Source organism: Podarcis vaucheri, assembly GCF_965113315.1.
Source record: "Podarcis vaucheri genome assembly, chromosome: 11".
Lineage (NCBI taxonomy): Eukaryota > Metazoa > Chordata > Lepidosauria > Squamata > Lacertidae > Podarcis > Podarcis vaucheri.
This window is the reverse complement of record NC_138749.1, coordinates 9,726,182-9,751,634: the sequence shown is the minus strand read 5'-3', so window position 1 is coordinate 9,751,634 and position 25,453 is coordinate 9,726,182. Positions and strand designations below refer to the sequence as shown.

At 46.3% G+C, this 25,453-nt stretch overlaps 1 protein-coding gene across 2 annotated transcripts in view; it reads left to right on the top strand.

Moving 5' to 3' along the window:
* The first annotated feature begins 2,521 nt into the window (after positions 1–2,521).
* ST8SIA5 (ST8 alpha-N-acetyl-neuraminide alpha-2,8-sialyltransferase 5) overlaps positions 2,522–25,453 on the top strand; it is a 67,425-nt gene continuing 44,493 nt past the window's right edge. The window contains exon 1 of one of the 2 annotated variants that reach the window (XM_082242125.1): positions 2,522–3,030. In XM_082242125.1, coding sequence (XP_082098251.1) covers positions 2,900–3,030 — 131 coding nt within the window. In that variant the 5' untranslated portion in view covers positions 2,522–2,899. The remainder of the gene's footprint in view (positions 3,031–25,453) is intronic. The other variant, XM_082242124.1, reaches the window with a different exon arrangement.

Here is a 25,453-nt window from a genome sequence, read left to right as displayed (position 1 = left end):
CTGACCATTAGGTCCAGTCGTGACAGACTCTGGGGTTGCGGCGCTCATCTCGCTTTATTGGCCGAGGGAGCCGGCGTACAGCTTCCGGGTCATGTGGCCAGCATGACTAAGCCGCTTCTGGCGAACCAGAGCAGCACACGGAAACGTCGTTTACCATCCCGTCGGAGAGGTACCTATTTATCTACTTGCACTTTGACGTGCTTTTGAACTGCTAGGTTGGCAGGAGCTGGGACCAAGAAACGGGAGCTCACCCTGTTGCAGGGATTCGAACCGCTGACCTTCTGATCAGCAAGTCCTAGGCTTTGTGGTTTAACCCACAGCACCACCAGCATCACTCCTGAATGTTGTTGTTTAGTCGTGTCCGACTCTTTGTGACCCCATGGACCAGAGCATGCCAGGCACTCCTGTCTTCCGCTGCCTCCCGCAGTTTGGTCAAACACTCACTGCCTTGCTGTGGCAAAGGGGCTTGAATAACTCAGAGAAGCTATGAGCCCTTGCAGGGCCACCCAATATGGACAGGTCATAGTGGAGAATTTTGACCAAATGTGATCCACCTGGAGCAGGAACTGGCAAGCCACTCCAGTATCCCTGCCAAGAAAACTCCATGGACAAAGACAACAAGAACTCCCGAATAGCCAGATACAAATTAATGCCAGCGTTGTATGGCGGTTACAGTGTCAGGCTAGGATTTGGAAGACCAGGGGTCGATTCCCCACTCAGCCATGAAACTCATGGGGTGACCTTGGCAGTGCCACTGCCTCTTGACAGGGTCGCTGTGATGATAAAAATGAGGGAGTACCATGGACACCAACTTGAGCTCCTTTGATGGAAATGCAATATAGAAATAATAATAATAATAAAAATTCCTTCCAGTAGCACCTTAAAGACCAACTAGGTTAGTTCTTGGTATGAGCTTTCGTGTGCATGCACACTTCTTCAGATACACTGAAACAGAAGTTGCCAGATCCTTCTATATAGTGAGAAGGTGGGGAGGGGTATTACTCAGAAGGGTGGTGGGAATGGGAGATTGGCAGATAGCTGAGATGAGCCTGTTGACGACTCTTAACAACTGCAATAGGTCTTACAGGAAAAGGCAAGGGGTGAGAAGGTGAAAAATGGCTAAGTCATGTATAATGAGATAAGAATCCAATGTCTTTGTTCAAACCAGGTCTCTCCATGGTTTTAAGTTTGGTAATGAGTTGCAATTCAGCAGCTTCTCTTTCCAGTCTATTTCTGAAATTAGAAATATAGAAATGTAAGAGATAATACTATTTGCTTGCAAGAGCCACAAGCTTGTGGAGACTAAAGTTGCCTTCATCAGACCCAGGGCATGTTAAGAATTTTGCAGCAACAGACTGCAGGGGGTGGGGTGGGGGGCGGTGTTCCTGCATTGCAGGGGGCTGGACTAGATAATCCTCAGGATCCCTTCCAACTCTGCAATCCTATCGTTCTATGGCCACCAGAGACTCGTGCAGTTTGCCTTACCCATCCTAAGGGCTATCGGGAGTCAGGAAGGCATCGCTGTATATCTGCTACAATTACCCCCAGCCCCATCACCTGCCGGTGGATCCCGGTCGACCTTCTTTCCCTGACAAAGCACGCACACGCAGCTTTTGCAAATAGCCGCCTCTTCTACCGCGACAAGTTTCCGGCATGGGGAGCGGGTTCCTTCTCGCAGCTGAGACGGGCTAACCGTTCAGGCAGGAGGGCTGCAGAGAGAGGGGTGTGTGCAAGCATCTCTCTACAGGGCACCTGGAGGTCGCAGAGGCGGAAAATCAGGTCAGAGACAAAAGACACACTTGTCTTCTCAAGGACAGTTTCTTCCAAGCACGCTTTCGGGTCTGCCTGAAGTCCCTGGCCTGCGACGGCCGTCCACATGGCTCCACCAGCTGCAGGCGGGAAGGCGCCGGGCGCGCGCGATCTCCGTGCCCTTGAAGAGATGCGCAACGACCTTGCCTGGGCTTGGTAGGGGAAGCTGGACGGGGCGCGAGGAGAGCAACTCCAGCCGAGAGCAGGCGTTGCACATCAATGCTCCAGAACCAGCCCCCCTCCAGCCTACCGCTTGCTTTGGACACTCACAAACCCGACAGCCCTCTCCACCGCAAACGCAGCTCGGCCGCGACGCGCTAGTCCCTGCCTCCGCGCCTCGCTCCCTCCCCGGGCCGTTTGCTTGGAGAGCTGTCCAAGCGCCGTCGTGACCCTCCTGGGGCTCAAACCTAGCCCTGGCCGAACACGTCCCCTTCTCCTTCCTCTTCCTCGCCGGAGCCTATGTGCCAGACGCCCACATGGAAATCTCCATGCGCGCCCGCACCATAGCAGCACCTAACCAAAGCGCAGCGTTTTGGAGAGGCCAGCCAGCCCGCTGCAGGAGTTCCGTTGGGGGTGTCGCCTTTCGCGTTGAACCCTCTCTCGATTTGCTCGGCCTCCTCCCTGCCCGCCCCCTCTCCGAAAGAAGACCGGGGCAAGCCCCTCGTTGAGTAGAAAGGGGGATTTTTGGGGGGCTTTTATTCCCCGCCCCGCAGGAGGCGGAGGAGGAGCAGCGCCGCCCTCCTTTGCGCGCCGGGGGCCTCCTCCTCTGGCGCAGCGCGGGCGGCGGAGGCGCCGACCAGGCGAGCCGGAGGGCGCTGCTTTGCAGAAGCGAGAAGCCACCGAGGCGCTTTCCCGCGCCGGGGAAGAACTTTCCGCCCGCCCGGCCGCCGCCGCCTCTCTCCCTCCGCCGGGGGGCGGCGATGCGGGGCCGCCGTGCCCTTGAATGGCGCGCCTCCGCCTCCTGCTCCTCCTCCTCCTCGGCTTCTCCCCTTCGCCCCAGCCGCGCCTGAGCGGGGTTTGAGGAGGATGCGGCTCCTTCTGCGAGCGAGACCTTGACGGAGCTCGGCTTCGCGGCCCCCTTTCCGCCAGCATGGGCTACACGGACCCCACTTCCAGCCGGGATCTGCTGGGGAACCGAACTTTGCTCTTCATCTTCATCTGCGCCTTCGCCGTCGTCACTCTCCTGCAGCAGATCTTGTACGGGAGAAACTATCTCAAGAGGTACGAGAGGAGTTTTCCTCGCTGTCTTTTGGGGAGGGAGGGAGAGATCCTGGGGATAAACGAATTGCGGGCGAGGGGGGGGGGTCCGCAGATTTATTTATTTTTAACCCTCCTGAAAGTATGCAAAAGAGGCTTCTGGGACCTTCGGAACCAACCGTGCAAACAGCCTCGCGCGCTCTTCCCAAGGAGTGAGTTGAGCAGGACTTTACTCCCGAGTAAAAACGTGAGCGGGATCGCGCCGTACGACTTGCCCGTCACCCTCTACATCCCGTAACTTAGGCAAAAACGGGCGCAGGTCTGGGCTCCGGGGCTTGCAATCCTCTTCACAGGATTGAACCCAGCGGGACTGAGGAAGCGCAGGATAGGACCGGGCTGCCTTTGGGTTTGGGCTTGTGGCTGCACCAACCCACTTTCGCCAGATCCGGAGCGGTGCTGGTCCCTTAGCCTGGATGCGTGTTGGTGACTGGTGGTGGTTGTGTGTGTTGTAACGCAGTGAGGCCAAATGGCCAAGACATGCAAGAGTTCAAGCTCCGTGCGATGCTGTGTGGGCAGATAGCCACAGATGTTTCAGAAGCAGGCACTGTGCTTGCCTGGATGGATATGAACACATTTCCTGGTTTAGTGTCGCTGTAAGAACTCCCTGCAGATATTCTTTACCTTGTAAGGCTTTGCTCAGTTTGGGCTAGAGGGCTGTTGGGAGATAAAACTTCTGCCTTTGGAGTGATAACTACAAAGTGTGCAAAATGCAGCTGTACAGAGGTACCAGATGCTAGGGGCAGCTTAAGCCACCTTGCTGCACGCTTTGGAGTCCTGCCACTCTGTTTTGGTTGGAGAGCTGGGCAGATGCCCTGTGCCCTCAAGGCAGCCTTTGCCAGCCTGGTGGTGCCCTGCAGATTTTGGGGCCCGGAGCTAATGGGAATCAAAAAGGCTGCCTTAAGCCCACTCTTCCCGTCCCACTAATCCAGCACTCTTGGACTATGTGGAGACAAAAATTGCAGTTTTCTGTGTGTGTGTGTGTATAATATGTGTGTGTGTGTGTGTGTGTGTATATATATATATATATATATTTGCTTTCGTAGATTTTCACGGGTACAGGAATGCAGGTTTTGGTGTCTTCGGGTGTCTTCCCGTGTAAGAGTCGGGGTGTCTGTGCGACGTTTCGACGAGGTCTCATATATATATATATATATATATATATATATATATATATATACACCCCATATTTCTTGCTCTATGAGACTCACTTTTTCCCTCCTAAAAAGTAAGGGGAAATGTGTGTGCGTCTTATGGAGCGAATGCAGGCTGCACAGCTATCCCTCTTGTTGTTCTGGCTTCTGAGATTCAGAATATTTTTTTTCTTGTTTTCCTCCTCCAAAAACTAGGTGCTTCTTATGGTCTGGTGCATCTTATAGAGCGAAAAATACGGTGTGTGTGTGTGTGTGTATATATATATATGTGTGTGTGTGTGTGTGTGTGTGTGGGGTGTGTGTGTGTGTGTGTGTATATATATATATATGAATGATCTAATTTGGCATTATATATATTTCTACAGCATAGATATTCCAAGCTTTACTGTGTCTTGAGGGCTGCAGAACAGCCTTGTTTTATCAGAATGATCTCAACCTGAGAAATTGCAAAGTTTGCTGCCTTGTTTCATATGCAGAGAATACACCCCATCTTTCCCCCACTCATCTCCTGCTACTCACTGGTGAAATGCTGTCACCCATTTCTTGCCTATACAGGCGTGTTTCTGTTTTGGGTCCTTTACTACCACTACCATTACTTCTTCTGCTTAGATCTTATCTTTCCTCCAAAGAGCTCAAGGTAATTCTCTCCTCCCCCAGCCATTTTATCCACACAACAACCCTGTGAGTTGGTTAGGCTGAGAAATAGTAATTCGCCCAAGGTCGCCCAATGAGCTTATGGCTGAGTGGGGATTTGAACTCTGGCTTCCCAGGTCCCAGCCTAACTCTCTAACCACTACACAACACTGGCTGTTCCACTTTCCCATTGTCTGTTCCAATACATGGAGTCTTTGCCAAATGGATGCTCTGTGCATAAACATATTTTCTCATATGAAATGCATGCCTCGTATGCTTCTGCCAGAACAAGTAGCAAAAAGTGCCTTCCACCCTCCTTTCATGGAACTGAACCCCATTTGAACAGGTCAGCTTCCTTCTGAGTAAAAGCATGCATTAGCTTGGGCTAAATAGTTATGCAAATGAAGAGGATGCTTCAGGTTCCGAGCCCTGATCAAGAGAGAAATTATCACACCTGGGCACCATTGAAGTCAATGGATTTGTCAGTGATGAATTCAGCTGGCCCATTCATTTCAATGGGATGTGGGCTGCAATGGCCTTTTCCTGAATTGGGATCAGCAAATGTAAAAATTCAGCGAGTGTAATAATGTAAATTGTTCTAGTCACTGGTAGGTAGCCGTGTTGGTCTGTCGTAGTCGAAACAAAATTTTAAAAATCCTTCCAGTAGCACAGGGGTCAGCAAACTTTTTGAGCAGGGGACTGGTCCACTGTCCCTCAGACCTTGTGGGGGGGCCAGAATATATTTTTTTGGGGGAAATGAACTAACTCCTTTGCCCCACAAATAACCCAGAGATGCATTTTAAATAAAAGGACACATTCTACTCATGTAAAAACATGCTGATTCCCGGACCGTCCACGGGCCGGATTTAGAAGGCGATTGGGCTGGATCCGGCCCCCGGGCCTTAGTTTGCCTATCCATGCAGTAGCACCTTAGAGACCAACTAAGTTTGTTATTGGTATGAGCTTTCGTGGGCATACACACTTCTTCAGATACTTCTTGCATGCACATGAAAGCTCATACCAATAACAAACTTAGTTGGTCTCTAAGGTGCTACTGGAAGGAATTTTTTTTGCAAAGTAAATTGTGAAAGGGGACTTTTCTCAAAGGACAAATGGGGTCTAGGTGTTCAGAGAATATAACATCAATCCTATGCCGGTTGCATTGGCTGCCGATTCATTTCCAGGCTCAATTAAAAAGTGCCGGTTATGCCCTTTAAACAGTGGTGTGGGACGCCTGCTTTTCCCGTTTCGTAAGTTCATTAGTAATAATGAACAGGTGCCAATTGCAAATACAGTATTAAGCAAGCTTGGCAGTTTCAACATTCTTAGCTTTGTTTACCAAATACAAGTAAAATAAAACATGCTACATTAGATCACTCTCTACTGGAGCATAAGGATTTCCCCACATGGAAACTAACTTGCAAAGGAAAACGTTCTGGAAAAAATTACAACACAGATTTTTCCGGAAAACCAACACCATCGCCTTTCAAGCCCTAAATTCAGCCTCGCCAATTTTGATGCCCTCCAGATGTTGCTGGACTAAAACGTCTGCAATTCCTGACTGTTGGACATGGCGGCGGCTGGGAGTTGAAGTCTAACAAGATGTAGAGTTCACCTCAAAGGCTACTGCTGCTCTAAATGATTTGGGATCGGGTTGTTTGCAGGACCTCTTGCATCTATAGGAATGCACCCAGGTGTCAAGATCATATTTTGGGGTCTGGCTCATGAGCCTGCTGTCAGGATCCATCAGACTGGTGGGTGTTGAAGACGGGGCCTATTCTGTGTTAGCCCTGCATATGTTGGGAATTCTCTTCCAGAAGTTTGATCGGCTCCATTTTTTAGACTGCTGTTAAACAGACCGTAAACACTTGCTTGTTCCAAACTGTGTTCTGTTTAAAGTGCGGTCGCTCTTAGCTTTTGAAATTGGCTTGTTTAATTTGTACATATTTTTTTAAAAATCTGTTACGATTTTGATGGGCTTTCGTAAGCCACCTTGGGAGGGCTGCTTCTTTATTTAAAGGGGGATCCACAACAAAACGTTGCAGCATGGAGTTGCACAATTCAGCCAGCCAGCCAGCTGTGTCCTTTCCTAGGCTACTCCATTATGTTCCCACTGATTTTTCTCTCTTTCCCGCCAAATAGTCAGCAAACATTCTGAGTTCTCAATGAGATGCTTTTGGCTCCCTCCACTTTAAGGATTTTTTAAAAAGGTATTTTTTTGGGGGGGAGGGGTAGTCTTGACAACCCTCAGTTTTTCCTTAGCCACTGTGTTGCATGTAGGTAATGAGATTTTTGCTGTATTGTATAAAGATTGGCACTTGGGTAGTGAGTTTGCTGTTAGTACAGTGGATCAGGGAACAGGGTGTTTTTCAGGCTTTTCCAATGGGTGTTCCAATTATACACAATTTCACGCAAGCGTGCAATGATCCAGAATGCAATCCCCGCGCAAAGAAGGCGTTGCCTGTAAATAGGAAATGATCTCTTTCAGCTTCTGCCTTCTGGATGAAGATACAGGGTTATAAAGACTAGGACTAGCCGCCTGAGAAACAGTTTCTATCCAAATGCGATTTTGGTTTTAAATGCAGTGTAAGGTAGTCTCTGTGGGAGTATATTGTATTTAATTATGGGGTATCAGAGTTTTTAGGGGGTTAACCAGGCTGGGACAGCTGGGATAGCAGGCTTGTTGGTTTTTGAATGTCTGATGTATATTTTTTCAGTTTCATTGTTCTGTACGGGACAAAGACAATAAAGATTATCATATCGTAGAGCAAGTTCCCCCAAGCTTAGGAACGGAGAACCATAGAGTTGGAAGGGACCCCTGGGTCATCCAGTCTGACCCTCTGCAATGCAGGAATCTTTTGCCCAGTTTGGGACTTGAAACCATAACCGTGCGATTCAGAGCCACAGGCTGCAGGTTAGGGCTTCCATGGAAGCCAGCAGTTCATGGATTTCTGGCAGCTGACATATCCTTTATTGTAGCCACGGCCAACCTGATGTGCTCTAGATGTTTTTGACTGCATCTCCCATCAGCCACAGCCAGCATCTGGAGGGGAGCACATTGGCAAAGTCTGCACTAGCACATATCAGCCCCCTACCCCTCCGAACCAGTAGTGATGTATGGAAGTGAGAGCTGGACCCTAAAGAAGGCTGATCGCCGAAGAATTGATGCTTTTGAATTATGGTGCTGGAGGAGACTCTTGAGAGTCCCATGGACAGCAAGAAGATCAAACTTCTCCATTCTGAAAGAAATCAGCCCTGAGTGCTCACTGGAAGGACAGATCCTGAAGCTGAGGCTCCAATACTTTGGCCACCTGATGAGAAGAGAAGAGAAGACTCCCTGGAAAAGACCCTGATGTTGGGAAAGATGAAGGGCACAAGGAGAAGGGGACGACAGAGGACGAGATGGTTGGACAGTGTTCTCAAAGCTACCAGCATGAGTTTGACCAAACTGTGGGAGGCAGTGAAAGACAGGAGTGCCTGGCGTGCTCTGGTCCATGGGGTCACGAAGAGTCGGACACGACTAAACAACAGCAAGAACCCCTCTGAAAGAGATAGGGTGCCTTCAGCTTACAGCTCTCCATTGGGGAAGAGAGAAAGTCCTTTAGAAAACAGGTCTTCTTTAACCTTTTGCAAAGCGTTTTTCCTCTCTCGCACCATGAGGGCTGGAACTAAAAATAATAACAAGGATTTAAACCTGGGATTCTCAGGGAGCTGCTGGAAGCCCCGGTTTCTATTCTGCGTGATCACAGCTGTTCAGAAAGCTACCATCGCCGAAGACAGCTAGTAAACGCAGCTCTTGCACTCCTGCCATCCAGTATTTTAAAGCACTGCTGACTTTTGGCGAAGCGAGGGCAGTTTACACAGGAGGAAGCCCTGCCTTGTATGCAGGATTCCTCTCTCTCCAGCCTTCTCCAGCAGCTGACAGTCCAATGGAAGGCTCCAGTCGTGCAGTGCACATTTAATCGTTCCTCTTTAAATAGCTGTAATTTAGGTGATTATGAAACCAAACATCTCCAGATGTGGCAGAGGCAGTTAATTGGAACTTGCTACAAAACAGACAGGGCTTTTAGAAGTAATAATGCTGCACTATAAATGGATATAATTTATATATAATTGACACAGGCACGGTGCCCCCCTTCCAAAGGTTTATTCGTTTATTTCACCAATGGATCCATCCAGCCCTTACCGCAAGGAGCTCAGGCAGACGTACATTGGTGCTGGCCCATTTTATCCATACAACAGGCCTTCTTCTTTGTTTTTTTTTAAAAAAATATATTTATTAAGTTTTCAAAAATTATACAACAAAGACAAAAAACCAAAAATAATAATAATTAACAACACGTATAATTTCATTCCCTTATTTTCTTTTAACTTATTTCTTGGACCTCCTCATACCTCCCCTTTTTGTATTCCAATTCGAATTATTCATTCAGCAAATCCTCACACTTAATTTTCACTTAATTTTACACCTTTCTTTCTTTTAATTTCCCCCCAATTATCTTAATCATTTCAGCTGATAACCGCTTAAATTCTATCCAACATCAATTTAACATTCACGAATTTTGTAATATTTCCCAAGATAGTCCTTAAATTTATTCCAATCTTCTTCCGCCGTCTCTCTTCCCTGGTTTCGGATTCTGCCGGTCATTTCTGCCAGTCCCATGTAGTCTATCACCTTCATCTGCCACTCTTCCAAGGTGGGTAGATCTTGTGTCTTCCAATACTTTGCAATAAGTATTCTTGCTGCTGTTGTTGCGTACATAAAAAATGTTCTGTCTTTCTTTGGCACCAATTGGCCGACCATGCCCAAGAGAAAGGCCTCTGGTTTCTTCAGAAAGGTATATTTAAATACCTTTTTCAGTTCATTATATATCATTTCAACAGCCCTTCTTCTTTGGCGATCCTTCGTAGCCAAGTAAGATTGTCTTCCATAAATACGGTTTTAACAATGAGTCCATAAGTGACCGTGGAGGCCAATTCTGGATCCATACATCCTCCCACAGTGGGGACATTGGTTTCCGGGCGGGAGTTGATCACAGTGTGGATTTGCCAAGTGAGCCTTCCTCTTAGCACGTTTCTCCATTTGACTTCCGAAATGTTCGAAAACCAAGGCACAGCTTCTGATTGGTGGAGGTGCCCCGGAAACAATAGACGACAACTGCATTGGATGTTCGGCTTCCGAAAAACGTTTGAAAACTGGAACACTTACTTCTGGGTTTTCGGAGTTTGAGAACCAGAGCATTTGAGAACCAAGATACCAGTGTAAGCCAAAATTGCTCTCCATGTATTTTGTGACTGCATTCAATGCTCTTTTCAGGACATAGTTGCATTTTGAAGTTTTGGGCTTGTAAATAGCCACCCCTTGTGTAAGACCCAAAGTAGGTAATGATATTGCAATGGTACAAAATGTACCAACTACTCACTCTCACCCTCCGCACTTGTGTGTACATTTAACACAGAAGTAGAAATCCTGGACAGGGCATGTGTTGAATAAGGAACTAGAAATAGCTAGAGGTTTATTCCATCTGACGGCTCAGTAGTGCCCACACTGACTGGCAGTCACCCTTCAGAGTTTAAGCTGGGAATCTCACCCAACTTTCCTAGAGATGTTGGGAATTGATCTCTTTTTTGGGGGAATGTTTCAGTAGTTGTTTTTAATACAGTGGTACCTTGGGTTACAGGGGATGCGGGTGGTGCTGTGGGTTGAACCACAGAGCCTAGGACTTGTCGATCAGAAGGTCAGCGGTTCAAATCCCCGCAACGGGGTGAGTTCCCGTTGCTCGGTCCCTGCTCCTGCCAACCTAGCAGTTCGAAAGCATGCCAGTGCAAGTAGACAAATAGGTACTGCTCTGGCGGGAAGGTAAACTGCGTTTCCGTGCGCTGCTCTGGTTCTCCAGAAGCGGCTTAGTCATGCTGGCCACATGACCCGGAAGCTGTACGCTGGCTCCCTCGACCAATAAAGCAAGATGAGTGCTGCAACCCCAGAGTTGGCCACGACTGGACCTAATGGTCAGGGGTCCCTTTACCTTTACCTCAGGTTACATACGCTTCAGGTTACAGACTCCACTAACCCAGAAATAGTGCTTCAGGTTAAGAACTTTGCTTCAGGATGAGAACAGAAATCGTGCTCCGGCAGCGCTGCAGCAGCAGGAGGCCCCATTAGCTAAAGTGGTGCTTCAGGTTAAGAACAGTTTCAGGTTAAAAACGGACATCCGGAACAAATTAAGTACTTAACCCGAGGTACCACTGCACCGATAATTCTGTTGTTTTATTCTCTTTGTAATTTGATGGTTTTTGTAAAATCAGGTGGTGTATAAATTTTATGAAATTGTGTGTGTGTGTAAAATACAGACACCCCCCCCACCAGCAGTTAAAAACAACACAAACAGCACAAAGCATTTAAAGTATTAAATCAAGGCAGCTAAAAGGGAGAGATTGAAAATAGCAGCAGAACACCAAAACTGTGATTAAAAGAAGCTCAGAATGGAGAAATCTTCAAGACTGCCTTAAAAGACTGCTTGTCTTTATTTTCATATATATATATATATATATATATATATATATATATATATATATATATATAGTTTTTTAAGATATCATTTCCAACAATCGTTTAACATATTTTCTTATCTTATACAATGTTTTTCTATCAGCCTCCTCTGAAGATTTGTCAATCTTTATCACTTAGTCTACATTTCTTAATTTCTCTATTACTTTTAATCGTCCTTAACTAATAACTCTCTTCATAGTCTTCTCTGCAATATTTTGCATAGTCTGCCTTACAAAACTTCTTGTAGTCCTACTAGCGTAATCTGTTTATTACAATTGTTTTTCAAATAGTTCAAATATTTACTCCAGTCCTCTAAGAATCTCTGGTTCCGCAGGTTTCGGATCCTTCCTGTCATCTTATCTAATTCTGCATAGTCCATTAATTTCATTTGCCACTTTTCTTTCGTCGGTAGTTCTTCTTGCTTCCATTTCTGTGCCAATAATATTCTCGCTGGCTTGCCTTTATTTTCCTTGTGGGCAAATTCAATTTGTGCCCCTGTTCACTGTTCATGAAAGACAAAGTGCAGGTGTATTTTGGGCCCTTAGGAGGCAGGAGAGCTCGGGTCAATTTCTGAGTCGCAAGAGCATGGTCTGAAGTGGTGTTGACTTCTTATTCTGCATAGGCTGCGGATCTCTAGAAGTGTGTGTTGGACACCTGCCCCCCGTCACCAAATGCCTGATGATGTCTCCCATATCTCCTGCATTACATAACGTATTTTTCGCTCTATAACACGCACCAGACCATAACACGCACATAGTTTTTAGAGGAGGAAAACAAGGAAAAAAATATTCTAAACGAAATAGTGGATATATGATTTTTGTGGTTCATGCTGTGGCCACAGACATGTGATCTGACAGTGAGTTTGGAGTAGCCCAATGCAAAAATCCTGAGGATCCATGTGGATCCATGCTTTGTAACCATGGAGGAGGGAAGGAAGGGGACCCATGGATCCTCTGCTCACGACTGCAGCAAATCCCCCCACCACCACCTGCAGACATTCACTCCATAACACGCACAGACATTTCCCCTTACTTTCTAGGAGGAAAAAAGTGAGTGTTATGGTGCAAAAAAATACGGTAATCCCCTTTCCCCCACTGCCCTTAGAAAAACAAAAGCATGAAAAGGGTGGTAAAGTAGGGGAGAGAACAGATCACACACACTTGAGCTGTGATTTCAAAAGATCCCTGCAGGAATGTTGCAAGTGCTTGCTGTTCAAGCGTTCCCTGCGAGGTAGTATTTTTTTGGCTGTGAACATAGCACCGTGTAAGAATTCCCGATACATACATCAGCACCTCTGCTCTTAAACTGCAGCCTTGTTAACAGCAAGAACATTTCATTCTGACTCATCCAGCTTTCTCTCTCTCTCTCTCCCCCCCCCCTCGTTTGGGTAAAGAAAATAAAAGCCAATCAATAAAAAATACTTTCAAAGGTGTCCTTGCCTCAGCACAATTTCCTCCTCCCACCAAAGCTGTGTGTGCTTTAATTGTTTAGTTTTCAACCTCTAGGCCTCCCTTTCTGACTTGAAAAGCTCTCAGCGGTCTGCACCAATTAATAAAACAATGCCAAGCTGGTGTTGAAATGAGTCCTTAAAAACACAGTGTGAGAGAGCACCACGCAAGGAGAAAATTCAGTGAAGTGGGAAAGCCCACACTTCAAAAACTAAGAGTTTGCGGTTGCAGTCCTGAAGTGTAGGTGGGTTCCTACAAGGCAAGACACAGCGATAGCAGCAAGAACCTTCATTGAACTACATAACTGGGAAACAGGCAAAGCAGCTGCTTATATACATTTCTGAAAGCCTGGGCCACTCCCACTCCCAATGTGATTGGCTGTCTAAACTCCCAAACTGCGAATCACGACTCAGAGTTCAAGGGCCAATGGCAGAGGCCCAAATCCTGAAAAGTTCTGTGATTGGACAACATGTACCGAATCAGAACCCAGGAGCTCAGATTCCTTAGTCCAGACTCAAGCTCAGGCAAACACAGACCACTGGATACATAACAAGTCCTACACCAGACACCCCCAAACTTGACCCTCCAGACATTTTGTGACTACAGTTCCCATCATCCCTGACCACTGGTCCTGTTACTTAGGGATGATGGGAGTTGTAGTCCCAAAACACAGGGAGGGCCAAGTTTGGGGATGCCTGTCCTACACTCAGTCAACTTGGAGTATACCTGTGTAGGATTGTGCCGTAAGAAGCAGGGCAGCTGCTGTGAATCACAAGTCGGGAGAGAGCTCTTGTGTGCAGGTCTTGATTGATTGCTTTCCATGTACATCTGGCTGGTCCCTGTGAGAAAAGGATGTCGGCAGTGATGTGCGGTGAATTTTTTCCATAGAGGAACGGTCAGGGCCAGAGGAATCAGCTTGCGAGGGCAATTGGTGGGGGGTGATGTTGTGGCATCTTGACGTTGCACGCATGAGTATTGCACCCCCCTCTCTAAGCAGGGCAGAAGCTTCCCAGGCTATGGGAAAGGGGGTGCCAGGCTTTAATACTTTAATCCTCTAATTTACCAGGAACATTTAGGGGACTAGCTTAGTTCCCCTAGTCCACTGATCACACACAACTGGATGTCAGATTCATCATCATCATCATCATCACTGATTTATTAAGGTAAAAGTAAAGAGACCCATGACCATTAGGTCCAGTCGTGGCCGACTCTGGGGTTGCGGCGCTCATCTCACTTTATTGGCTGAGGGAGCCAGTGTACAGCTTCCGGGTCATGTGGCCAGCATGACTAAGCCGCTTCTGGCGAACCAGAGCAGCGCACAGAAACGCCATTTACCTTCCCGCCGGAGTGGTACCTATTTATCTACTTGCACTTTGATGTGCTTTTGAACTGCTAGGTTAGGAGGAGCAGGGACCGAGCAACGGGAGCTCACCCCATCGCGGGGATTCGAACCGCTGACCTTCTGATTGTCCTAGGCTCTGTGGTTTAACCCACAGCACCACCCGCGTCCCTCACCTTCTAAATCAGCCTTTCTCAACCTGTGGGTCCCCAGATGTTGTTGAACTACAACTCCCATCACCCCTAGCTAGCAAGGCCAGAGCTCAGGGATGATGGGAGTTGTAGTCCAACAACATCTGGGGACCTACAGGTTGAGAACCGCATCTAAGCCATCACCTCTAGGAGATTGACACAGAAGAGAATTAAAAACAGCAAAAACAAATGAACCCCCCTCCAAACAAATGGACACCAGAGGTAAAGACCCATTTATGCAACTGGGAAAGCCTGTCGGGGAAAAAACAGTCTTCAGTTATTTTTGGAAGGTGCAGGTGTCTTGACAGGGGCGCTGCTCCACCGAATGGGGCTCTGTTTGGCCCTCAGGACATTCCCCAGATGTGGCCTTCAAGGCCACTCTGTTTGACCCTCGGGACACTTCCCAGCTTGTGTTCAAGCCCAGGCCATGTCCCTCATTGGCCTTGCTTTGCCGTCTCAGTGAATGCTTTTGCCCGGCTGACATGCATCCTTGATGATGCTTCTGGCTTGCCTGTATGTAGGATGCAGAGAGGCCTGGGTGTAGAAACCTCTGGCTTTCTTTTTTTATTATAAATATTTATTAAATTTTCACAAATTATAAAAACACACACAATGCACAATACAAACGTACACACGCAAAAACAAACAAACACGTATAATTTCAAATCCTTTTTTTTCATAAAACTTACTTCACCGACTTCCCCATACCTCCCCTTTCTGCATTCCAATTCCCAAATTTGTTTCAGCAAATCCTCCCCTTAATTTTATCCAGTTTTCCCTTTCCTTTTCTTTTACTTGATCTTTTACAGCTGTAATCCCTTACTTTCTATAACCACAACATTTTAACACTCATTAATTTTACAATTTTTCTTAAGGTAAATTTTAAATTTCTTCCAATCTTCTTCTGCCGTCTCTTTCCCCTGGTCTTGGATTCTGCCAGTCATTTCAGCCAGTCCCATATAGTCTATCACCTTCATCTGCCATTCTTCCAGAGTGGGTAGATCCTGTGTCTTCCAATACCTCTGGCTTTCACAACGTAGCCTGCTTTGCAAAAAGGGAAGAACTGTCTCTGTTGCGCCATCTACTTTCCTCCTGGCCCCACGAAGTACCAGTGAGCTGCCTGTGAGGGGATGCGTCCCTTTGGCTGGAAAAGATTCCCCTCCTCTGCTGTGAATTTAATTATCCACTGTGTGCAGAAATGCTTCCTTTCGCTCGTCCGTAATCTGCTCATCCGTTTGATTGGATAACCCCGAGTTCAAGAATCAGGAGAGGGAGAGAGCAATGTCTCCCCATCCACATTTATTCCACTGGGTGTGCAATTTTATAAAAGTCAATCACATCCTCTCCACCTCTGTACCAAACTGGAGGTTCTTTTTCTGGCGTAGTTTCTCTCTGCTTAGTTAGGAGCGTAAGAAGTTGCTGGCTCTGTTGGATTGAGGCCAGCGACCCATCAAGTCCAGCACCCTGCTGTCACAGGGACCAACCAGGTGCCTATTTGAACCCTTCAAGGAACACCTGAGCATCACAGTGCCCAAGTTAATTTTTTTGTTAAACATGTCTGCAGTACGCAATGGGAGGAAAACTCCTTTTGACACCACCAGCAAGACGTTTTTCTCCCGCTGCAAATCCCAGCTGTGGGTGTTTGGGGACTTATTTGTTTATCTCTGCTATTTATGCATTTCCTTCCCATAATTTCTAAGTGGCATGCAGGAAACGTGTATGAAAACATACGAAGAAAGGTAAAGGGACCCCTGACTACTAGGTCCAGTCATGGCCGACTCTGGGGTTGCGGCGCTCATCTCGCTTTATTGGCCGAGGGAGCCGGCGTACAGCTTCCGGGTCATGTGGCCAGCATGACTAAGCCACTTCTGTCGAACCAGAGCAGCGCACGGAAACGCCGTTTACCTTCCCACCGGAGTGCTACCTATTTATCTACTTGCACTTTGACGTGCTTTCGAACTGCTAGGTTGGCAGGAGCAGGGACCGAGCAACGGGAGCTCACCCCGTCGTGGGGATTCGAACCGCCGGCCTTCTGATCGGCAAGCCCTAGGCTCAGTGGTTTAACCCACAGCGCCATCTGCATCCCTTATACGAAGAAAAGAGGCAACTAAAATCCATCATAGAGTACTAAGAAATAGCAAAGTGTTTATCAGGTGCCTGAGGTTTAGAAAGGAGGGGGGCAGTTGAATCCCAGCTGGAAGGGAGTTCCATTCTGGGTGGTGGTGGTGGGCAAAAAGGTTAACACCCCCCCCCCTATTTCATCCAACTCACCTCCCTTTCCCAATATTTGTTAAAGATGAATGCAGTAAGCAAGGAGAGGGGCTGGACCTCAGTGGTAGAGAATCTGCTTGGCAGCAGGTTCAGTCTTCAATGGCATCTCTCAGTAGGGCTGTGAATGTCCCTCATCTGAAATCCTGGAGAGCTTCTGCCAGCCAGTGGAGGCAATACTGACCTAGGTGGGCCAGTGATCTGACCCAGGGTAAGTTCAGCTTCTGAGGTTCCAAGGGGAAACAACCTCACTGGTGTCATGTATAAGGGTTGCTTTCTCTCCTCAAAGTTACAAAAAGCCCCACACTTACCTTGTAGGAAGTAAACCATGAAAATCTGTACAAAATGAGAGAAAACGTATGAGACACAATTGCAAGGTGCTGGATACAGTCATACCTCGGGTTGAATGTGCTTCAGGTTGAGCGCTTTTGGGTTATGCTCCGCGGCAACCCAGAAATAAGGGAGCGCGTTACTTCCGGGTTTTGCCACTCGCGCATGCGCAGACGCTCAAAACGACGTTACGCGCATGCGCTGAAACAGCAAAATGTGACCCACGTCTTACGTTCTGTTTAGGATCCCGTTCGCATCCCGAGGTACCACTCTACAGTGGTATCTTGGGTTACATACGCTTCAGGTTACATACGCTTCAGGTTACAGACTCTGCTAACCCAGAAATAGTGCTTCAGGTTAAGAACTTTGCTTCAGGATGAGAACAGAAATCGTGCTCCGGCGGTGCAGCGGCAGCAGGAGGTCCCATTAGCTAAAGTGGTGCTTCAGCTTAAGAACAGTTTCAGGTTAAGAGCAGACCTCCGGAATGAATTAAGTACTTAACCCGAGGTACCACTGTATTGCCGAAATGCCTGATTGCCTCTGCTTAGATTGTCCAGCATTAAATGTTGAATTTTGGATATTCACTGAACATGGCAAACCTCGCCAGTATTTGGAGAATATTGGCTGCCAACATTTAGGGAAGACCTTTGGAGCAGATTAATTTGTTTGCATCTCTCCTTCAGTAAACTGGGTCACATTATTTTGCTCCTTGTCCTTTAAGGATGCAAGGAGGGGGGACGGACACACGTATGGCGGTGACTCTGCTTCCTTGCCATGATTGATGCGGGCATTTCCTTTTCGATGGTTAGATCCAAGGGTGTTCATCACTCATCAGTCCACGAAGCCTGGAGGCAGGAGAACCCATCCCTCCTTGGGTGACCTTGGGCGTTCTTGTTTCTGGCCAATCCTTGGCTTGCTCCTTTGTTGACAACTGTTCTCCATTCCCCCATCAACTGCTACATGCAGCTCAGTGCATGTCCATGCCAACACAGTCTGGCTGCAGCTCCCCTTGGCACAGTTCTTTGGCATCCTTCTGCCAGCACTAGAGACGAAAGCCAAGTGAAGCGAAATAATGAAGTTCCTATTTTTCACCCTTTGTCGCCTTCTCTGGTATTTTTGCGTCCAGTTTTTCTGCTCTCCGTTGATGGCGGTTCTCTGAGCATCATATTACGGAAAAGCAAAAACTGAAGCAGCAGTTATACCACTTTTAAAAATAATTTTTATAAAGGCTTATAGAGAAAAATGCAAAAATGAATATATTTAACCTTTTTTTGAAAAAACCCGAACCAAGGCTTTTATTTAGATGCAATAAAAACACAAAGGGGGGGAAGGGGAGAGAAATAGAGAAAGAAAAGGAAAGAAAAAAAAGAAAAAAAGAGTAGAAAAGAGGTTAAAAGAGAAAGGTAGAAAATAAATAACTTCTGATTCTTCATCTATCTTCTATATTAAAAAAAGCAATATTCAGTTTGTCCAATCCACCCAACAAAGCCACTTTCTATAAACAAACATGATCTTCAATCCTCAAATCCAGATATCATTATTTCTTTTTCTTTTTCATGTAAAAAGTCTGTGAGGGGCTTCCAATCTCTAACACATGTTAACAATGACTTAGCAATGTTTAGTCTCTGACTAAACATGTCAATTTAGCCATTTCAGCTATGTCTCTTAGTTTTAACAGCTATTCTTCCATTGTTGATAATAATGGGTTCTCCCATCTTTGTGGCTATAAAAGTCTCGCAGCCGTGATCATATATTGTACTAAAGTTCCACAGTCCTTTCCTAATTGTATATATCCATAAGTCCCGTCAGGAAGAGTTCTGGCTTCAGCTGAAAACCAGCAGTTATACTATCAAAACAAACTAGTTTGAATCAGAGAGCAGCAGAACATCTCAGCGGCGGACAATTTGAACAGAGACAAAAGAACAATAATAATGAAAATCACGGGTTAAACGAATATACGAAGTATATTGGTACTGTTAGAGGTCTCCTGGCATCCATCTCAAATGGGTGACAGCCTGTACTCTCTATGAGGCTGTGTACTGGTAGGGTTGCTATTTCCAGAATCAATTTTGCTCAACAACTTTTGTGTCTGTTTCACTGTTTGAAACGTGGCAACCCTAGGTAATGGTCATTTCTGAACTGAACTCTTCATGACAGCCTCCCTGCCCATTCCACATAACAAACTAGCCTCATAGCTATGGCTTTCTGAGGTCCCAACTGCATTTAAAACAGTATCATAACACTTTAAACAGTCATTGCTTCTTGCCCAAGGAATCCTGGGAGCTGTAGTTTGTTAAGGATGATGATAGTTCACAGAAGCCGATGCCATTGCAAATGTAGTGGCCTTGAAGGTGCCACAAGTCTCTTCTGCTATTTTTAAGGAACGTTGGTATATCTGTAGGGTTTTGAGCCAAATTTCATGTCTGTGAGGTGACTCCTTTTGGGGAAATGGCATGGGAAAATGACCATCTGTGCCCTCGCTTGAGTGCCAAAATCCCAGTCCAGTTCAGAGGCTCAAGAGATTGCAGTCAGACCCCTTCTGCATTATGCATTTAAAGCAGTATCTTATCTTATCAATCTTATCACCAGAGTAGTTTAACAGCCCATATCTCTTCCCAGGGAACTCTAGGAATTGTAGTTCTGCGAGGGGAATAGGCATCTCCTAACTGCTCTCAGCGGGACACGGGTGGCGCTGTGGGTTAAACCACAGAGTCTAGGGCTTGCCGATCAGAAGCTCAGCGGTTCGAATCCCTGCAACGGGGTGAGCTCCCGTTGCTTGGTCCCTGCTCCTGCCAACCTAGTAGTTCGAAAGCACATCAAAGTGCAAGTAGATAAATAGGTACTTCTCCAGCGGGAAGGTAAACAGCGTTTCCATGCGCTGCTCTGGTTCGCCAGAATCGGCTTAGTCATGCTGGCCACATGACCCGGAAGCTGTACATCGGCTCCCTCGGCCAGTAAAGCGAGATGAGCGCCCCAACCCCAGAGTCGGCCACGACTGGACCTAATGGTCAGGGGTCCCTTTACCTTTAACTACTCTCAGCATCCTTATCAAACTGTGGTTCCCAGGATTCTTTTGGGGAAGCTATGACCGTTTAAACTGGTATGATACTGTTTTGGAGGTATAGTGCAGATATAGGGCCTAAGTCTATACAACAAAAATCCTTTATGGTTTCCGCAACAAGCCAGCTTTTGTTTCTCCAACTTGATGAAGAGCTCAGGTGGACCTGAAAGCTTGCTTACTGCTGTGGGATGTTTTGCTCGCTCGCAACAAAAGGGTGCTGGGAATTTTTTCCAAGGGAAAGTTACAGTTCACCCCCAGGGTCATGCATGCTCATGTCTTCCTCCGCTCGGCTTATTTGGTGGGTTCCTCTCTTGAGAAAAGCTTATTTGTTTGACGTGCGACGGAAATAGTGCCCGGGGAGATGATGCCGCCGTCCCTGCTGTGACATATGATGGTGGCGAATTTTCTCTGCAGACGCAAAGCCTAGAGCCCAAATGAAAACATCGAGCACCTCCTTGACCCAGTTCAGGTATCGCACAATCAGCCAGGGGCGCCCTAATCTGGAGATGCCTTTGGTGGAGGAGGAAAGCAATTCGACGAGAGGAGCCCTTCGAGGGGTTGGACATCATCCCGGCCTGTAATTGCTCCTGACCTGAAGCCGTCTTGGGAGTTCTCCGGGCTGCTGTCAGGAAATCAAGTTTAACAGATGTCAGGTCTCTCTCTATCCCCTGCCCTCCCAGCTCCTTTTGGAGGAAGGCCAGAGGAAGATCAGTCAGACTAATTTGAGGAGTGGAAAGATATGTCTTATGAGGAGCGGCTTAACATGCTTGCCCTTCAGATCACAGCGAGCGAGGGGATCCAATTTAAGCACCCTCGATGCTAAGGGAGTTCAAGTCAGGATGCTGTTATGGACCCAGTGGCTCATTATGTAATACAGCCTTTCCCAACCTGTGGGTCCCCAGATGTTGTTGGACTACAACTCCCATCACCTCCAGCTAGCAAGGCCAGAGCTCAGGGATGATGGGAGTTGTAGTCCAACAACATCTGGGGACCCACAAGTTGAGAACCACTCAATTGAAGAAGTGCCCAACTGGATCAGGCCTGTGGCCCAACTTAGGCCAGCATCCTGTTTTCACAGTGGCCAACCAGATGCCTGTGGGGAACTCGCAAGCAAGATTTGTTTTTGTTTTTCAAAAATTTTACTCATTTTATAACACAAATAAACAACACAAACAGAAAAACAATACAAACAAATTCTTTTTTTTATAATATTTTATTAGGTTTTGTCAATAAACAAGTTTAAAAAACACAAAAGACAAATGCAAGTCAAGTACAAAATACAAAGCACAAAAGTACAAAATACAAAAATACAAACATTAAACACAACAAGAAGAAAAAACACATATAAAAGAAAAACAAAATTTCTCTCTTTCTTAATCTCTCCACTTTAGGTTAACTTATTTTCCTGACTTCCTCACTTCTCCCATTATTGTATCCCTTTTAAATTTAGTTCAGCAAATTCATGATCTATTAATTTATCTATTATTAATCCCCTTATACTTTTTACCTTGTTGCTAGAGCCCCTTCAATTCATTTCAATGTCATCAACATTCAAAAATTTTACAATATTTCTGCAAATAAATTTTAAATTTCCTCCAGTCTTCTTCCACCGACTCTTCTCCCTGGTCTCGGATTCTGCCAGTCATTCAAATTCTTGTCTTATCCTTATTTTTTTAAACATTGTTAGGTGGGCTTCCCTAAGTCCCCCCTATCTGGTTTTCATTTTACCTCATCTTTAGCAGTTCATAATTTCTAACCATTTTTAAAAATCACGTTTACTATTACCATAAAAGTCTTCACATTTTATCACTTACAATTACAGTGGTACCTCGGGTTACATACGCTTCAGGTTACAGACTCCGCTAACCCAGAAATAGTGCTTCAGGTTAAGAACTTTGCTTCAGGATGAGAACAGAAATCGTGCTCCAGCGGTGCGGCAGCAGCGGGAGGCCCCATTAGCTAAAGTGGTGCTTCAGGTTAAGAACAGTTTCAGGTTAAGTACGGACCTCCGGAACGAATTAAGTACTTAACCTGAGGTACCACTGTAATACTATTTTAAAATAGGCTATCTTCTACTTCTAACCCTACAGCCTATATCCACTTCCAAAGGTGTTCTAAGATTTAAATATTAACATATTTTTTCAAATATTCCTTAAACTTCTTCCAAACTTCTTCCACTGTCCCTTCTCTCTGGTCCCAGAGTCTCCCAGTCAGTTCGGCAAGTTCCATATAGTCCATCATCTTCATCTGCCCTTCTTCGATAGTTGATAATCGCAAGCAGGATTTGAGCAGCTCTTCCCTCTTGTGGTTTCCAGCAAACTGGTATTTGGAAGCTTCTGGCTATGGAAGCAGATCATAGCCATCATGACTGGTAGCCATTGATAGACCCCTCCTCCAAGAATTTGGCCAGTCCTCCTTTAAAGCTACCCAAGTTTGTGACCGTCCTCTTGTGGGAGTGAGTTCCACAGTCTAACAATACACTGCCTGAGTACGAGAGAGAAGCCTCCAGGCTGTGGCTGATTGTGCTGTGGTGCAGCAGGCAAAATCCTGGATTTGGCTGCCAGAGCCAACATCCCAATCTCCTTTCAAGAGAATATCACTATCTCTTAGCTAGAGCTGGGTGATATGTTGGTAAGTCATCTGAAACCTGTGTAGCATTCAGATTGCCATGCCTGTTTCAGACATTTTGAGGTGGCAGTGCACCCCAGGTGGCAGGATTTGAACTGGGACCTTTGGCAGGCAAGGCAAAATGCTCCATCACTGAGCTGTGGTCCTTCCCTAGAGGTGAGTAAGGGGATGGATGGACGCGATAGATGGGAATGAAATTCTCTCTTTTCAAAAATAATTTTTATTTGATTTTACAAGTACAGTAGTACCTTGGGTTAAAGTTGCTTCAGGTTGAGCATTTTTGGGTTGCGCTCCACAGCGACCCGAAAGTAACGGAACGCGTTACTTCTGGGTTTCGCCGCTCGAGCATGCGCAGACACTCAAAATGACATCATGCGCATGCGCAGAAGCAGCAAATCGCGACCCGCACAGACGCGGGTTGCGTTCTCTTCAGGATGCGAACGGGGCTCCGGAACGGATTCCGTTCGCATGCAGAGGTACCGCTGTATAGAATTATAACAGTACAAATTACATATCCATATTTAGAGATTTTCCCAAATCTCTGGACTTCCCACCTTCCCTTCCATGGGTCCAATTGTCTACCTTCTCAACTGCATATTATTTCATCATCCATGTTTTGTATCTTTCCATTTTGTCCATAATATTTGCTACATTCCAAGTGTTATTAGAATCCTGCTAATGTTTTCATCTGCGGACAGTGGTCTCCTAGATACAATATCAATTTCCCCATTCTTTATTAAAACTTTTTGTCTTCTGGGTTCCTGAGCTTTCTGGTCAGTTTTGCCATTTTGGCATAATCCAACAACTTGGTTTGTCATTCCTCTGTGGTAGGGACATTGTCTTCTTTCCATCTCTGGGCTAGTAGCATCCATGTGGTTCAGGGCCAGATTTAGGTTTGATGAAGTGCTAATCTACTGAAGGTAATGGGGCCCTTTATATGTCCAGCTGTCCTTTGTCAACAACAAATTGTCACTGTTTTTTGTGTTGAATATATGCTACATGGCACCGTATTTTTCGCTGCATAAGACGCACCCGACCATAAGACGCACCTAGTTTTTAGAGGAGGAAGACAAGAAAAGCCAGCGAGAGCTGCAGACACGCTCACTCGGTGCGGCTCTTTAAAGAAAGAGCGGCTCTTGCTGGCTTTTCCGGGAGGTGGGAGAAAGGACTGATGGGCTCCATCCCTCCTCCCTGAAAATCCAGCGCAAACCGCGCAGCTATCGCTGAAGCCAGCAGAGCAAGAGGGAGAGCTGTGCATCGCCTCTTGTTTTGCTGTCTTCCCAGTGAAGCGGGAGAAGGGACGGAAAGGGCTCCGTAAGGGCTCTCTTCTGTTCCTCCTCCCCTTCCGCTGGGAAGCCAGCAGAACAAGACGCGCTGCGCAGCTCTTGTTCTGCTGGCTTCAGTGCTAGCTCCGCAGCCTACATTCACTCCATAAGACGCACACACATTTCCCCTTACTTTTAAGGAAGCTTCTAATGTTTGATGTATTACTGTATTTTAATATTTGGTTGGAAGCCACCCAGAGTGGCTGCGGAGGCCCAGCCAGATGGGTGGGGTATAAATAAAAAAATATTATTATTATTATTATTATTATTAGGAAAAAGTGCATCTTATACAGTAGTTCAAAGCGCTTTGCATGCAGTTAACACAAACCATAGTTTAGCTACCATAGGGAGCCTCTTTGAAGGCTGACTGGTGTTGAAACAGTACCTTCAGAGGTGGTTACTGTTAACCGCTAATCAGCAGTTGCAGCAACCTCCATTGAATGTTGACAGCTGTTAATCACCTGATGCCATTATGCTCTTGCTCTGCTGGCTTCAGTGATAGTTCTGTAGCCTACATTCGCCCCATAAGACGCACACACATTTCTCCTTACTTTTTAGGAGGAAAAAAGTGTGTCTTATGCAGCGATACTTTATGGACCTAATAGGGATCTAAAGCCATTTGCACATAAACAAAATATGTCTTTTATCACATTGATTTGATTTTATTTGTTTTTTATCTTATATTTTGGAAATGTACACCCAGTTTGTTTTCCTTTAAAATTTTTGCCGCCCCCCCAAGAGAGTAGGGCCCTAAGCTATAGCTTGTTTAGCTTATATGTAAATCTGTAAAGCTTGTTTAGCTTATATGTAAATCTGGCACTGGTGCGGCTGTTGTCGCATACATAAAGAGCCTTTTCTGGATGGGAATGAAATTCTGCATGGGTTGGAAAAAGTGGACAGAGAGAGAATACGCATGTTGGAATCATAGAGTCGGAAGGGGCCCCAAAGGTCATCCAGTCCAACCCACTGCGATGCAAGAATCTCAACTAAGGAAGATGCGCGTCAAGCGAAAGGAAGCGCTTTGACTTGGAAAACATTGTTAAGCTGGGTTTTTTAAAAAGCAAATAAACTTATTTAGAGCATTTGTAGCGTGCTTTTCACCAAAAAAAAGTCTCCCGGAGCGGCTTACGTGAAATCAAAACAAGACACCCCCTTCCCACAGGTTTTTTTGATGCCAGCCTCTGTAGTAGCTGTACGGGACACCCCCAAAGAAGAAGCAGACTCCTAGAAAAGCTGCATTTGCGGCTGCAAGATGTAAAATTGGGCCACCGGTTGGGATGCCTTGCAAAGCGGGTTCGGCAAATTCAGATGCAGTCTCCCAACCCAAAGAGAAAAGACCCTGACCTTTCGTAATGATAAAGTTGCCTTCCCCAAGTTGGTGCCCTCCAGATGTTTTGGACTACAGATTGTGGCTGGGGCTTTGCAGTCCAGAACATCTGGAGGCCACCAGCTTCGGGAAGGCT